The sequence below is a fragment of the Equus asinus genome, chromosome 2 (assembly GCF_041296235.1).
Source record: "Equus asinus isolate D_3611 breed Donkey chromosome 2, EquAss-T2T_v2, whole genome shotgun sequence".
Taxonomy (NCBI): domain Eukaryota; kingdom Metazoa; phylum Chordata; class Mammalia; order Perissodactyla; family Equidae; genus Equus; species Equus asinus.
Window position 1 is genome coordinate 49,158,645 of NC_091791.1, and position 13,870 is coordinate 49,172,514.

The 13,870-nt window shown below is 37.6% G+C and overlaps 1 protein-coding gene across 4 annotated transcripts in view; it reads left to right on the forward strand.

The window, feature by feature from the left end:
• Positions 1-13,870, forward strand: part of BICC1 (BicC family RNA binding protein 1) — a 266,296-nt gene that overhangs the window by 221,905 nt on the left and 30,521 nt on the right. For all 4 annotated transcript variants that reach the window (XM_070488055.1, XM_044755191.2, XM_044755187.2 and 1 more), the window contains exons 4-9: positions 6,329-6,408; positions 8,419-8,577; positions 9,882-9,935; positions 10,378-10,572; positions 10,703-10,954; positions 13,370-13,501. In XM_070488055.1, the coding sequence (XP_070344156.1) occupies positions 6,329-6,408; positions 8,419-8,577; positions 9,882-9,935; positions 10,378-10,572; positions 10,703-10,954; positions 13,370-13,501 (872 nt within the window). The remainder of the gene's footprint in view (positions 1-6,328; positions 6,409-8,418; positions 8,578-9,881; positions 9,936-10,377; positions 10,573-10,702; positions 10,955-13,369; positions 13,502-13,870) is intronic.

Genomic DNA, 13,870 nt, shown 5'->3' on the forward strand with positions numbered 1-13,870 from the left:
TGCTGATTAGCAAAGTGATAGCACTAAAGGAAAAGTGACCAAAATAGCAGACATATGGGGATGATATTGAATTTTGAACTGTGACATGGCAGTAGAGTTTGAAGTAGAATCCCATCTCCATATGGGGTTGTCAGTGCATTTGTTTTGTGCCTGTAATATTCTGGAAATGCCAGTGGGGTGAATACTGAATTTCATCTACTTTGATATGAAATCGCACATTCCTGGAGTGTGCAAAACCAAAGGAACGCCCAAGCTGTCATCTCTGAAGCCAGCTGTGGATCTGTCACCAAGGTTCAGAGGCTCCTCTTCCTTCCTCAGAAGCAGATCTGTACTTCAGAGACATTTGTGTCTACTGCCTGCAGCTTAAGGTTCTTGGGAACATCTTAGATTGTCCTGTCTTTGGTGAGCTACTTATCATGAGAGACCAAAAAATTGGAAAATAAAGTTGTTTATCAGGTTAGTGTTATTTAAGAACTGCTTTACACCAAAGAAGTTTAGATTTATAAGAAAGTGTAACAATGATCTGACCGAACTCCCTCATTAGGGCTTTTTTTGGGAAGAAACTATACTCCAGAGATTCAGTGACTTCCAAGGTGACAGAGCTTGTTTATGGCTCAACTGGGATTCAGAACTTATTATAATGACTGTGGAATCTACATATTGCCCCATCATGTGAAGGGAACCTGTAGCCTGTTGCAGAGTTGAAGCTATTAAAACTTAATACGTTCAGGGGCTGGCCTGGTGGCGTAGTGGTTAAGTTCATGTGCTCCCCTTTGGTGGCCTGGGGTTTGTGGGTTCAGATCCTGTGTGTGGACCTACACACCACTCATCAAGCCATGCTGTGGTGGTGTCTCACATACAAAATAACCCAAAAAAACCAAACTTAATATGTTCTGGTGGTATTGGCTGGCTTTTCCCAGCATTTCTCTAACTGATCCAAGTCAACCAGTGCCCTTGAGGTGTCTGGGGCTTTTTCTGAGACTTGATGTATATTGGCTGTTTGACAAAATCCTTACCCTAGAGCCACAGTCTTCCTTATATAAAAAATTTGGCCGTTACTCCTTTGGAACTACTTGCCAACTATGGATATATTCCCAGTCGTTGGCAGGGAATTTCAGAGGAAGTTTTGGAGATGCCTGTCTGCCTATCAACAGTGACTATTCCTAACAATGTTGACAGACCTGGCCCCAGCTAACGTCCTTCTTGGTTAGATAGTTTCAAAGGCTAAGACTCCTTCGAAAGAACTTGAAATAAAAGTAAAAAGAGCTCCAAGCCAGGAGAAAGTGAATTCTGTCTGCTAGTCTCTTCTTATGGATGTAAGCCCAGTTTGACAGTTTTGTTTATATGCATAAAATGTACCAAAGCCATCTGGATTTCAGGCCATGATATGGAACTTTTCTCCATAAACAAAAGTGCAATTCTAATATGATATCTTTTGTTTGGGGATGTTGTGGGTGCAAGGAATGCGATCAGTCAAACATGGGATTTTCTATTGTTTTCTCTTTCTCAGAGAACATGCGACAATGAAAGCATTACTTTGAACTTTTGGGGTTGAATCTTTTGCTCAACAGCATTCAATCATGGAGACAGGAAAGTAACTACAAATAGATTGTTGGTGAAACATTGGTAGCTTAAATCCATCATGTGTCAAAAGCACATTACTGACTATAGCATAATAAATACAATGAAAGGGCTGACGTGTGTTTTCTGTAGATTTTGCTGTGGGATAAGAATGAAGTGAAAAGGAGGTTTAACCTTGAGGAGAGAAAAAACAGGCACTAAAATATTCAGTAATGTTTCCAGGAATGGGAATGTTTCCAAGGATGGAAAACCGGAGAGTAGAAACCAGAGTACCAAGAGATAATCTTTTAAAACCATAACTAAACTTCACTTAAGTTCATGTAAACATCTCAACTCTTTTGAATATTTATTTGTACTGAAAATATGGTTTTTAGCATGTGTTCTTATGAAAACAGTTGTTGCCTTATCAAATCCTTATGAATTTCCATATGAAAGTCATAAAAACCTTTTTGCTCAAAGGTTTAGCTCTTTTGCAGTATACATATAACATACCCATTTCATACCCATGTCCATACAGCTTCATATTACTTATTGAAGGTTGGGTCCCCATCTGGTCTTCCTTTCTTCCATAGGATGACACCAGAGAGATGTGAGCAGATTGATGGAAGAGGAATTTTAAATCCAAAAATCTGGATGAATATCTGACAGTTCTCTGTATTTTCATAGAGGTACTGAGATCAGACTACTTGAAGTCACAACTATTTTGGGAAGTGCGAGACATATGATCACCTTGGAGATGAGATTTAGAGTCTTCCCCCAGATTTCCATCGCCTCCCTCTGTGCTTAGCCATTTCCAAAACAGGGGAGCCATCAGTCCATTCAACAGCCATTTACTGGGTATTTGCTGCTTGTTTGGCGCTATGGAAGTTACAAAACCAATGAAGATAATCCCCATATTCAGGGAGCTTGAGGGTTGATTATAAAGCAATGAAAATTATTTTTAGAGCAAACGTCTCAAAACTTTCATGCCCAAATAGGAGTTGTCCTTCAAAGCAATTAATTTGGGGGAGGGGCACTGTACACTTATTCCCTATTTCTCTCTCATCGTCCAAAAATCTTCATAGCTGACATTTTCCTTGTTTTTATGTTTATTAATATGGTTAATACTTTGACTTTTCTTTTCTCCATCAAGTATTTCCAGAATGGGTCTGAATGAAACCCGAGTCCCTTGTGCTGTTACATGGACAAGCTTGACTTGTAAACTGTGACAGCCATTGAAAGGGAGCTGGATTTCAGGATTTGAAATGAACACATTAAGTTCAGCCTGGAATAAGAGCTCACGCCTGTATATACCTTTTAACAAGGACAAAAGAAGGAATGAAAAATAAAACACAGCCAGCGACTTTAGCTGTCTAAACAAGAATTTTGTTATGTTTATTTTTCTCTGTACTTAGGGGACTTGATTATTTAAGAGCCATTTTCCGAAAAAGTGCTGATTTTGGTACTGGAGACAGTTTGATGTTACGTGTTGGTGACTGTGTGTCTCTGTTTGTGTCCCTTGATAATTTATATTTTTGGTCACTAGATGGTGCTCTTTCACTTTGAAATAAAGTGTGTTTTCTCTTGAGGCTTTTGCTTTTTATTTGATTGTTCTGTTGATGCAGAGATGGTGGAAAACCAAATTCAGTTTTAAATTGGATCTGAGGATTCCTGTCCCTCTACAGATGCGTAGGCATTTTAATGTGATCATCCAACCTGTAAAAGAATAGGGTTTCAGATTATCATACCATGTAATACTTACTGTTAATTTATTTTGTGAAAAAATACTTTTTTTTTCCCGTAGAAGCATTTTATGTTACATATACTTGGCTGAAACATAAGAGAATACAATTACATTTTTTATGTGGTTTAGTCTGCCGTGTCCTATACTCGATTTAAGAATCACTTGGGACGCCAACAAATGCTGAGTGCTGGGTCCGGGAGACCCAGGAACCTATGTTTCAAGCAAGCGCTACAAGTGAGTCTGGCGAGCAGGCGTGTTTTGAGAAGCACCGGGTTCTAATCCCCCTTGGAGCAGTGAGAATTTTTAGTAGAGATTAACACCAGAGTCAGCCTGCAGTAATTCAAACCAAAGTTGAGGATAGTTGAGACCAAAATTTTGAATGCAGACAGCTCTTTATGTCAATATTGCCTAGAGGAGTTATAATGGATATAATAAGAATTAGTGGAGAAAGTGCTCTCTTTTTGTTTGCAGAAACGTGTTAAAGTTGGCTGCAGTCTTACAGAGAAAAGGCAGCCCCTGTTAGGATGCATTCGGGAGCAAGCAGTGGGAACACGATGCCATCCTGTGGAGGCTGTCCCAGCTTGCGGTGGTTGGACATCCCTTTTGCCCTACCTTTAGGCTCATCTCCTTATAATACCTGACACTTAGACATTTTAGAAAATTTCAACCAATCCTAAGGTCTTTCATCTTCACAATGTCCCTTTGACAGGGTAGCTGTCAGAGAAGGGATTAAAGAACAGGATGAGGACAAAGGCCAGGAGCAGCCACCCCTGGAGATACCAGGCAGGGGCCTGAGGGTGTTAGGACGGCTCCGCAGGGGGCCAGATGCCTTCCCAAACTCTGAAGCTCAGGGGTGGACTGTTGCTGACTGTGGTTCCTCCATCCTGGTTCTAAGGGTGGGTAGCTTTAGAAAATGGTTTCCTGTCTTTTTAGTAATAGCCATTCTGATGGGAGTGAAGTGATATCTCACTCTGGTTTTGATTTGCGTTTCCCTAATAATTAGTGATGTTGAACATCTTTTCATGTGCCTGTTGGCCATCTGTATATCTTCTTTGGAAAAATGTTTGTTCAGATCCTCTGCCGATTTTTTAATTGGATCTTTTTTCTGTTATTGAGTTGTATGAGTTCTTTATATATTTTGGATAACAATCCCTTATCAGATGTGTGATTGGCAAATATCTTCCCCCAATTGGTAGGTCGTCTTTTTGTTTTGTTAATGGCTTCCTTTGCTGTGCAGAAGCTTTTTAGTCTGAAGTAGTCCCATTTGTTCATTTTTTCTTTGGTTCCCAGTGGGGAAGGAGGAAGTAGAAAAGGGCAAAAGGGCACATTTATATGGCATCTAGACTTTGAACATGATGTAATCTATACAGAAGTTGAAATATAGTGATGTACACCTGAAATTTATATGATGTTATAAATCGGTGTTACCTGAATAAAAAATTAATTTAAAAAAGAAAATGTTTTCCTCCCTTCTTTCCTTTTTCTCTCTCTTTCTCTCTTTTAAATTGCTCAATTGCACCTTAAGAATATGATGTACTCATCATGGCATTGATTTGCAACTGGATTGTAGGATGGAGGTGGGTAGATCACCATATCCAGAAAGTATGTGAAGTTTGATAAAATCCCCACTGGGTGATTCTGACTTCTTATCCTAGAGAATTGATGGTTTAGAAGGACTCAGGCAGAACTGCTTTTTAATTGTGAAAGATGCTTAGCAAACATTTGCTGACCCTGTCCCTGACCCTGAGGTGTGTGGAACAGGATGTAAAGGACTTAGTGGAGAAGGCAGTCAGGAAGACTGACATTCTTCATGGTAGTGGTGGTGATGATGATGATGATGATGATGATGATGATGATAAAGATAAATTATCTCTCTGACTCAGCTTTATCACTAAAGCTAATGGTATAGAACTTTTGCCTTACCGTAGAATGGTCTTGGTCTCTGTCAGGCTGACCTATAGGGTACTAGATTGCTGGGAGACTTGAAAACCTGAATAACGAGAGAACTGAAGAAGTGTATGTCCTCCCTGGGGCTTGGGCTCTGATGTCTCCCTCCACCTGGAAGATTCCAGCTTGGCCAACTGCCTCCGCTCCTTTAAGCCTTTACTCAGCTCTCACTTTTTCAGTGAGGCCTAATGCCTCTACCCCTTTTCCATAGATGATACTCCTGATTCTTTTGTCCTGTTCTCCTTTTTACTTTTTTTCCATAGCATTTATGTTCTAATACACTAGACAATTTATTTGATTAATTTTTATCTCCTGGCACAAGACTGTAGGCTATGTGTGGACAGGGGTCTTTTTTCCTTCACTGATATGTCCCCTAGCCCTTAGAACAGTGCCAGTACGTACCTGAGGTTCAGAAAATATTTGTTGAATGAATGAATGCTTTCCTATATAAAATTTACCAGCAGTAATAAACAATTGACATAGCATATATTAGACACTCAGTACTCATTCTGAATGAATGTAAAATATTTCTGAATGAAGATTAAGATTTTTTTTATTAACCATGACCTGTAAGGATATCTTCTAAATTAAGTTATCACATAGTTTAAAGTGTGGATGCAGAGTTGGAAGACATTGGATTATAATGAACAAGCCTCTGAGTAGTTTCTGGGCCAAGGTACCCAAACCCTTAGTGTCCTCTGTAAATGATCTCACAGAGCTATGGTGTGGGTTAAATGAGTTAAAGCATTTAAACGTTTAGAACAGGGCCTGGAATATAACAAGAGATCAATTAATAAATTGAATTTGTTGATTTCTCACTTGTTTAAAATATAATTATATGGTATACTGTTTTGCGATTAAATTTAAATAGTTTGGTCAGTTTTCAGAAGGAAAAGAGCCACAGATAAATGCACCATTTGGATATTTTCCATATTCCTGTTTTTATTACGATGAAAATACACCTAGAATGAACCAAATATTGAATTTATTATGGAATCTCTTTTCTTAAATTGTAAGATAATTTTAAAACAGACTTTAAGGGTTTCACATGAGCCCTTTGTTTCTGATTTCTTGTAGATCCCCATATTAAGGTTTCTGGAAAGAAAGAAGATGTTAAGGAAGCCAAGGAAATGATCATGTCTGTCTTAGACACAAAAGTAAGTGAATGTTAAGGACACTCAGATGTCAGAACCTTGTATCTGCAAGGGCTGCTTCATGCGGTTATGAAAGAACCATTTGGAGAAGAAAAACCAGGAGAAAGTAATGGTGGGTTTTAAAATAAGCATGTGTGATGCTACAATGGATGTTAAGTTCTGTTTAAAACTTTAATAGGTTCTTTCAAGCTGGGTAATTGAACAATATTATAGACACACATATATGTATTTATGTACATATGTAAGTAAGTAATGTCAGCTTCAGAAACAGATATGGCCCTGATTAGTATAGGGTCAGTAATAAAAATTGCTAGAATTAGCATATTTGCCTTTATGATGCCAGGAGAAAACCCAAATGATCTTCTGTGTAGCTGTGTGTGTGATGCCATGAAATTTCATGCTTTCTCTTGTATGCTCTTTCTCTGTGTGTATGTATAGAGAGATAATAGGGAAATTTAGTATGTAAAAATTTATACTCATTTTGAGAATGTATTTGTTTTAATAAACACTTCGAAATCACTTATTGTGTGCCTGGCAGTTTGCTAAGCACTTTACAAATATTAATGGGTTTAATCATCATAAACAACTCAGTGCAGAGATATTAGGTAATTTACCCAGGATCCAATAGCTGTAAAGTGGTGGGGCGGGGGGTGGATTCAAATCCAGGCTATATCTGGTCCTTAACCACTATGTTTTGCCGCTTGGTATTTCATTGAAATGATTTCTGATCTCTTCCCCTTTCTTTTTCTCTTGTTCTTTTTTTTTTTTTTTAAAGAATTATTCACCTTGTAATTATTAAATATTTTAGAAGTTTCTCCAAAAAAGGATGTATCTTTTTCCTGTATTTCAAAGGTTAAATTCAAAGATCAATGTATTTAATGAGTATATTTAAAATTTAAAAATTCAGAAGATGAGAATCTTGATATTTTTAACATCTTGTTGTATTTTGACTTTTTAATTTTACTTTCTAAGGACTGAAGAATTTCAACATCAATTTTGTAAATGAGAAAAAATTTAATGTCAGTCTTTATAATTTTACAACGCTAAATTTCCCAAAATTAAATACATGGATTCCAGTACGACCACAATGTTTTTATTCATCATGTCTTAGAATGTTGCATTTTGCTTTGATATAACTAATCTCACACTGTATATTGGTTTTCTTAAGCCCTTTTTCTGCTTCATGATCTCCTCACTCTTCTTCCTACTAGTGAGAATAATAGATTCACTTTATAAAGTTGGACATATGGGAATAGAGCAGTTGTGAAAGCAATGCTTGTAAATACTTTTTTATTCAGTTTTGAGTTTTATTTTTATTTCTAGTTTTCTGCCATAGTTTAACAGTCCTACTAAAGTACATATATTCAGTCTTGTAATTGTTTTGATCTGTTATTAATTATATGAGTTAAATGTTTCCTAAATAATGTCTATTAAAGAAAAATGAGTAATTTATTTGTAATTGTACCAGACTTTATTTAAAAGCTACTTTCCAAAAATTTGTCTTGGTAAAGAGTTTATCTTTCTATTTCTTCTGACAAATTTGTCTTAAAAAAGAATTTCTTTCTTTTTTTTTTTTTTTTTTGAGGAAGATTAGCTCTGAGCTAACATCCACTGCCAATCCTCCTCTTTTTTGCTGAGGAAGATTGGCCCTGAGCTAACATCCATGCCCACCTTCCTCTACTCTATATGTGGGATGCCTGCCATGGCATAGCTTGATGAGCCGTGCTTAGGTCCATACCCAGGATCCAGACTGGCGAACACCAGGCTGCCAAAGTGGAGCACGTGAACTTAACTGCTATACCACCAGTCTAGCCCCAAGAATTTCCTTTTTATAGCCAAAGAGAAATAGATAGAGATTGAACATTTATAGATTAAGATGATCTTATTAAGAAATCTGTAAGATCTCCCACTGGGTCACTTTTTGTTAATACTGTTCCCTTGGGGGAAAAGTGTTTGAAGGAGTCCTTCCTTCCTTTTTCATGCCTCGAGAAGTAATACATTATTTCCACATAGAGCAATCGGGTCACCTTGAAGATGGATGTTTCACATACAGAACATTCGCATGTAATCGGCAAAGGTGGCAACAATATCAAAAAAGTGATGGAAGAAACAGGATGCCACATCCACTTTCCAGATTCCAACAGGAATAACCAAGCAGAAAAAAGCAACCAGGTACTTTTGTCTTTTCACATGAATTTTTATGGGAAAAGTTAAAACCTTAATTTTCTGTATGCATATCTTTTTTGGGAGATGACAGCAAAAAAGTAATCATGGAAATGGCAGGTAGTATAGATTGTATGACCCCCTCCAAGGAGACTGAAGGTGCTCTGCTTTTTTAAAGAGATGAGTTGTAGGTGGGCCATAAACTCTTGATCCCTGAATGGGTTGGTAGAAGAGAGGAGAGGATGTGATGGCAAAGTAAAATGAAGTCCCTAAGGAAAGGCTCAGAGAATGTGTGGGTGAGGAGAGCCCCTGAAAGCTTGCCTAGTGCAAGCACCCATCCATTGCTGGAATTCTCCCTACAGCGTCTCACAAGTGGTCCTCCAGACTACACCAGACCACCTTCCGAGAGGCCATAAATGAGCACCTGACTTCCTCACATTGACTGAATTATGTCTCTCTTTAGTTTATATACATTTTTTCTGGTTCTTGTGTTTGGAAACTAATGGAACTCACTTGTCCACATAAAAGCACTCTCACTACTTGAAGAACGTATAGTAGTATTTGTGTTATTTGGAAGTTTTCTCTCTTCTAAGCTAATCACCATACTAGCAACCGTTGGCCACAAAGATGAATAAGATATGGTCTTTTCTCTGTGGGGACTGATGGTGACAGTGAGACACATACATAAGGAACTAGATAGAAAACCATGGTAAAAAGCAAGGGCAGTTTACAAAATATTTGACAACTGGTGTCGTTCTGGGCACAGCCTATGAGAGCAGTGTCCTGGAACCCCATCCCCTCACCCTGATGCCAAGATCAATTCTTTTGTTGATGGATCATGGGAAAGTCCAGGGAATCCCAGGAAAGGGCTGGAGGTGGGTGTTGGAGCAACAGTTTTTTACCAGCCAGCATGGAAGTAGTTCAATATTTCGAGAACCTAGTGCAGCAGCATTGTTGCATATTTATAATCATCTAGCATGCAAAGAGTTTAAGCAAAATCGAGAAAATGCAGTGAACAGCAGAAATTATAAAGAGGGCAGGATGGCTTCGTGGGCTTTGTGCGGTTTAGGTAGGTCCAGGGGGTGACGTAGATCAATTGACACAAATCACCGGAGTTGCTCCTTGAAATGGAAATTCTGATTAAGCAGGTCCAGGTTGGTGCCTGAGATCCTTCATTTTTAACAAGCTCCCAGATAATGCCTATGCTATTTTTTCCTGGCCGACACTTTGAGTAGCAAGGATATAGATCACTGGAAAAGCAGATGTGAGTTCAATTTAAAGAAATCTACCTCTGTGTTTTCTTATTTTTGCAGGTATCTATAGCAGGACAACCAGCAGGAGTAGAATCTGCCCGAGTTAGAATTCGGGTAACTATTTAATACTTTAATACTGTAAATCAGTGTCAGGAACATTTGTGTTATAAGGCAATAAAATATGGTAATTTATCAACTTATAACCAAATCGTATGTTCAGTATGTAGGATATAGTGACAAAAGTTGTTTTCATGTACTAAAGATTTTTCTTAGAGATGTTCTAAATTTTATCTGACTCAGTTTCTTTGATAATTTTGAAATGATCAAAAAGAGGCCTGGGGAGAAATGCAACAGTCAGTTTAAGTTACAAATTCTCAGATTTCACAAAAGGCTCCTTTCATTTAAGAAACTATATAGTCTACCCAAGCTTGTGTCTATAATAAAAACAATTTATGTTCTAAAATTCCATCTTCAGAAAAGAATGAATGAATGATAGACATCTCTAAATATATAATGATTTCACTATCTGCTTTGGGTTCTCATAATTTCATTTTAGGAGCTGCTTCCTTTGGTGCTGATGTTTGAGCTACCAATTGCTGGAATTCTTCAACCAGTTCCCGATCCTAACTCCCCCTCTATCCAGCACATATCACAAACGTACAACATTTCTGTGTCATTTAAGCAGCGTTCTCGAATGTATGGTGCTACTGTGATAGTCCGAGGGTCTCAGAATAACACTAGTGCTGTGAAGGTAGGTGATTGAGAGCATTTTGAACATTGTAAGTGTACAAATCATGCAAGTTTTATTTTTAAAGGAGTTTAGACTAAGTCTGTGGACAGTTATTTTATAGGATTATTTCTCTCCCACCCTTTTCTCCTAGGAAGGGACTGCCATGCTGTTGGAACATCTTGCTGGGAGCTTGGCATCTGCTATTCCCGTGAGCACACAACTGGATATTGCAGCTCAACATCATCTCTTTATGATGGGTCGAAATGGAAGCAACATCAAACATATCATGCAGAGAACGGGTGCTCAGATCCACTTTCCCGACCCCAGTAATCCACAAAAGAAGTCCACCGTCTACCTCCAGGGCACCATTGAGTCTGTCTGTCTTGCAAGGCAATATCTCATGGTAAGTTTACTGAAATTAGTGTTACAAAGTTTTTTCTTTTTGTTTACCTCTTTGGGTACAGTATATGTTGCTGCACATACCATACCAATGTGGTGTTTATGAAAGCACTTTGCAAGCCTGGTCAGATAAGGAAGTTTCTTGGTAAAAGGAAATAAACTAAAAGAGTAAGGGTCCTAGTGCCTCATGGGCTTAATTTCATTACATCGGTGAGTAATTTCCTTGCAGTCAAGTCTTTTGTTTTTTTTTTTATTTAGACTAAATATAGAAGAGGTTATAATGGAATAATTGACCGCATTTTGTAGAAGGTGATTATTTTCATATGACGTGGAGTATTAGTTTGTAGTTTGTACATGACAAAGAAAATCTTCTGTTTAAACAGAAAAGTAAAAATACCTGTAAAATTTTACCCTAAATTTTGGTAACGTGAAACATTTGAATATTTCATGAATCTGATACAATTTAAAAAATGCTATTTAAGCCACGAATTTGAGTATCATGCGTTGAAGAAAAATAGCAGGGTTTATATAATTCTGTACTGTTTCCAATTTATAATTCGCGATATTTTCTATCCTTCCTATATTCACTTAAAAACCCAGTGTGTAGCTCGGATATATAGTAACAAAGTGGACTGACATAATGTGGACTAGCAAATATTCTTGCCGAAAGCACTACTGTATTCTCCTGTTCAGAGCTTGACCTTTAGTGACATTTGAATCAATGAGCTTCAGGTGTGACCTTTGCTATTATTAACTTGCAGAATTTGTTTTTGAGAAACTTTCAGAAAATCCAAGTTTGTATTGTTGATTCCATTCCTCTGACAGATGAGAACTAGTTACAATCATTAAGGATTTTAATACATTTATTTTGTTGTGAATGATTTTTTTTAGCCAATCTTACTTACCAAGCTATTTTTAATATACTACTAGTCAGCTAGCAGTCCAAAGATTACTATGATTACTCTTCATAGTTTCTTTTTTCTGCGTTTCAAGTTATTTAGATGTAATTTTTTTAAAAAAAAAATGTTTAAGGTTACTGTTTGGGATTTTTTTGGTGAGGAAGCTTGGCGCCGAGCTGACATCTGTTGCCAATCTTCCTCTTTTTTCTTTTTCCTTTCTCCCCAAACCCCAGTACATAGTTGTGTATCACAGTTATAAGTCCTTCTAGTTTCTCTATGTGGGATGCTGCCTCAGCATGGCTTGACAAGCGGTGTGTAGGTCCACACCCAGGATCCCAATCAGCAAATCCTGGGCCGCTGAAGTGGAGCATGTGAACTTAACCGCTATGTCACCAGGCCGGCCCCTAGATATAATTTTTGAGTCCAGTGAAACTTTTTCAAGCGTTTTGTGCAATTATGAATTCATATTCGTACTTTGACCATGCCTGGCAAAAATACAGGTGTGCAATGAGATTTATTATTCCACAATATTGAAAGAACTGAGGTAGGGGGATACATTTAAAAGGCTTTAACCTATAGTTTACATACTACAACCTTTTTTTTAATAGAAATGTCCTTACAAAAATCATTTTTGTCCGCAAGAGAAATGGAACATAGTAATTTCATTTTAATTCTAGTATGTTTGATGGTAACTTCTCCTGATACTTATGTACAAACCCAGCAATCCGTGGGCTAGCATGAGTATCTTGAGCATCAGAAAAAGTATGTGACATGGTTCCTATACTCAGTAGATTAAGGGCCAGGAAGAAAGCATCAGAGAAGAAAACAAGTGCTAAACTCTGCAGTGCTAAAAAGTGAGATAGTTCAAAGAAGGGACAATATAGCAGGTGACTCCAGGAAGGAGGTAAGATTTGAGCTGCATCATAAGAGAAGTAGGACTTGGGCTGGTGAAGAAGACTTTTGATGAGTTGAGACGCCAATGTACGGAATCCATTTAACAGTCCAGAGCTAGTCTAGGCTGGAGGAAGGGGCAGATAAGTAGACATACAGACCTGTGATTGTACACGCAAAGCTGGGCCAAAACGTGGAGATCTTTAAATGCTTATGTGTGTTTAGATTTCATTCAGGGGACAATAAAAAGCCACTACTGTAAGTCTTTGAGTCAGGGCACAAGATTAATACCCTTGAGGTGGTTGAGGATCTAGTCTCTGGCATTACTAACAAAACTGAAGTCAGAGAATGGAGGAATTTTCCAAGTTAGAGAGTGGGTAAAAACTTCAGGGCCAAAAACAAAACCTTAAGATACATGTAATTTTGTCAACCAAAAACATAGTTTTTGCCCTTCAACATTATTTCCACACCAGCCCGCTAAGCTATGTGAAACTATATAATTTAGCTTTAATACTTTGGTTTACTCTTTAGATCCATAAAATATTGCGTTATTTGTGGGCATGTTAAATTATCAGATGTTTCAGTGAGTAACTTTTACCCCCTACATTTCCTCGTGTAACATTTCCTAGGGTTGTCTTCCTCTTGTGCTGATGTTTGATATGAAGGAAGAAATTGAAGTCGATCCACAGTTCATCGCGCAGTTGATGGAACAGCTCGATGTCTTCATCAGTATTAAACCAAAGCCAAAGCAACCAAGCAAGGTTAGTATATGTCACTGTATATTTATTTGGTTACTTTATATAAATATAAACTTATAACAACATTCATTATTGATCATCAGTTTATTTCCATCAATGTTGGGTTTTGGAGTCCATTTTTAGTGACTGCTGTTTTTTATAAATATATGAGAAGGAAAGAGAAAACATTTTTTTTTGTTAATTTGCAATCTGGTAACTAAAGCTTCACTAAGTTACCAGAAAGTGGATAAGGCTAAATAAACATTGTGTTTTGTGTGTCTCTGTATGTGTACATAGCCAATGCAATTCAAAAAACCTTAGTTTACTTACTATCTGTGAGCCACTGTGCTAGCGCTGGAGATTTAAGGAATAGGTGCCCATTGTCTTTAATAA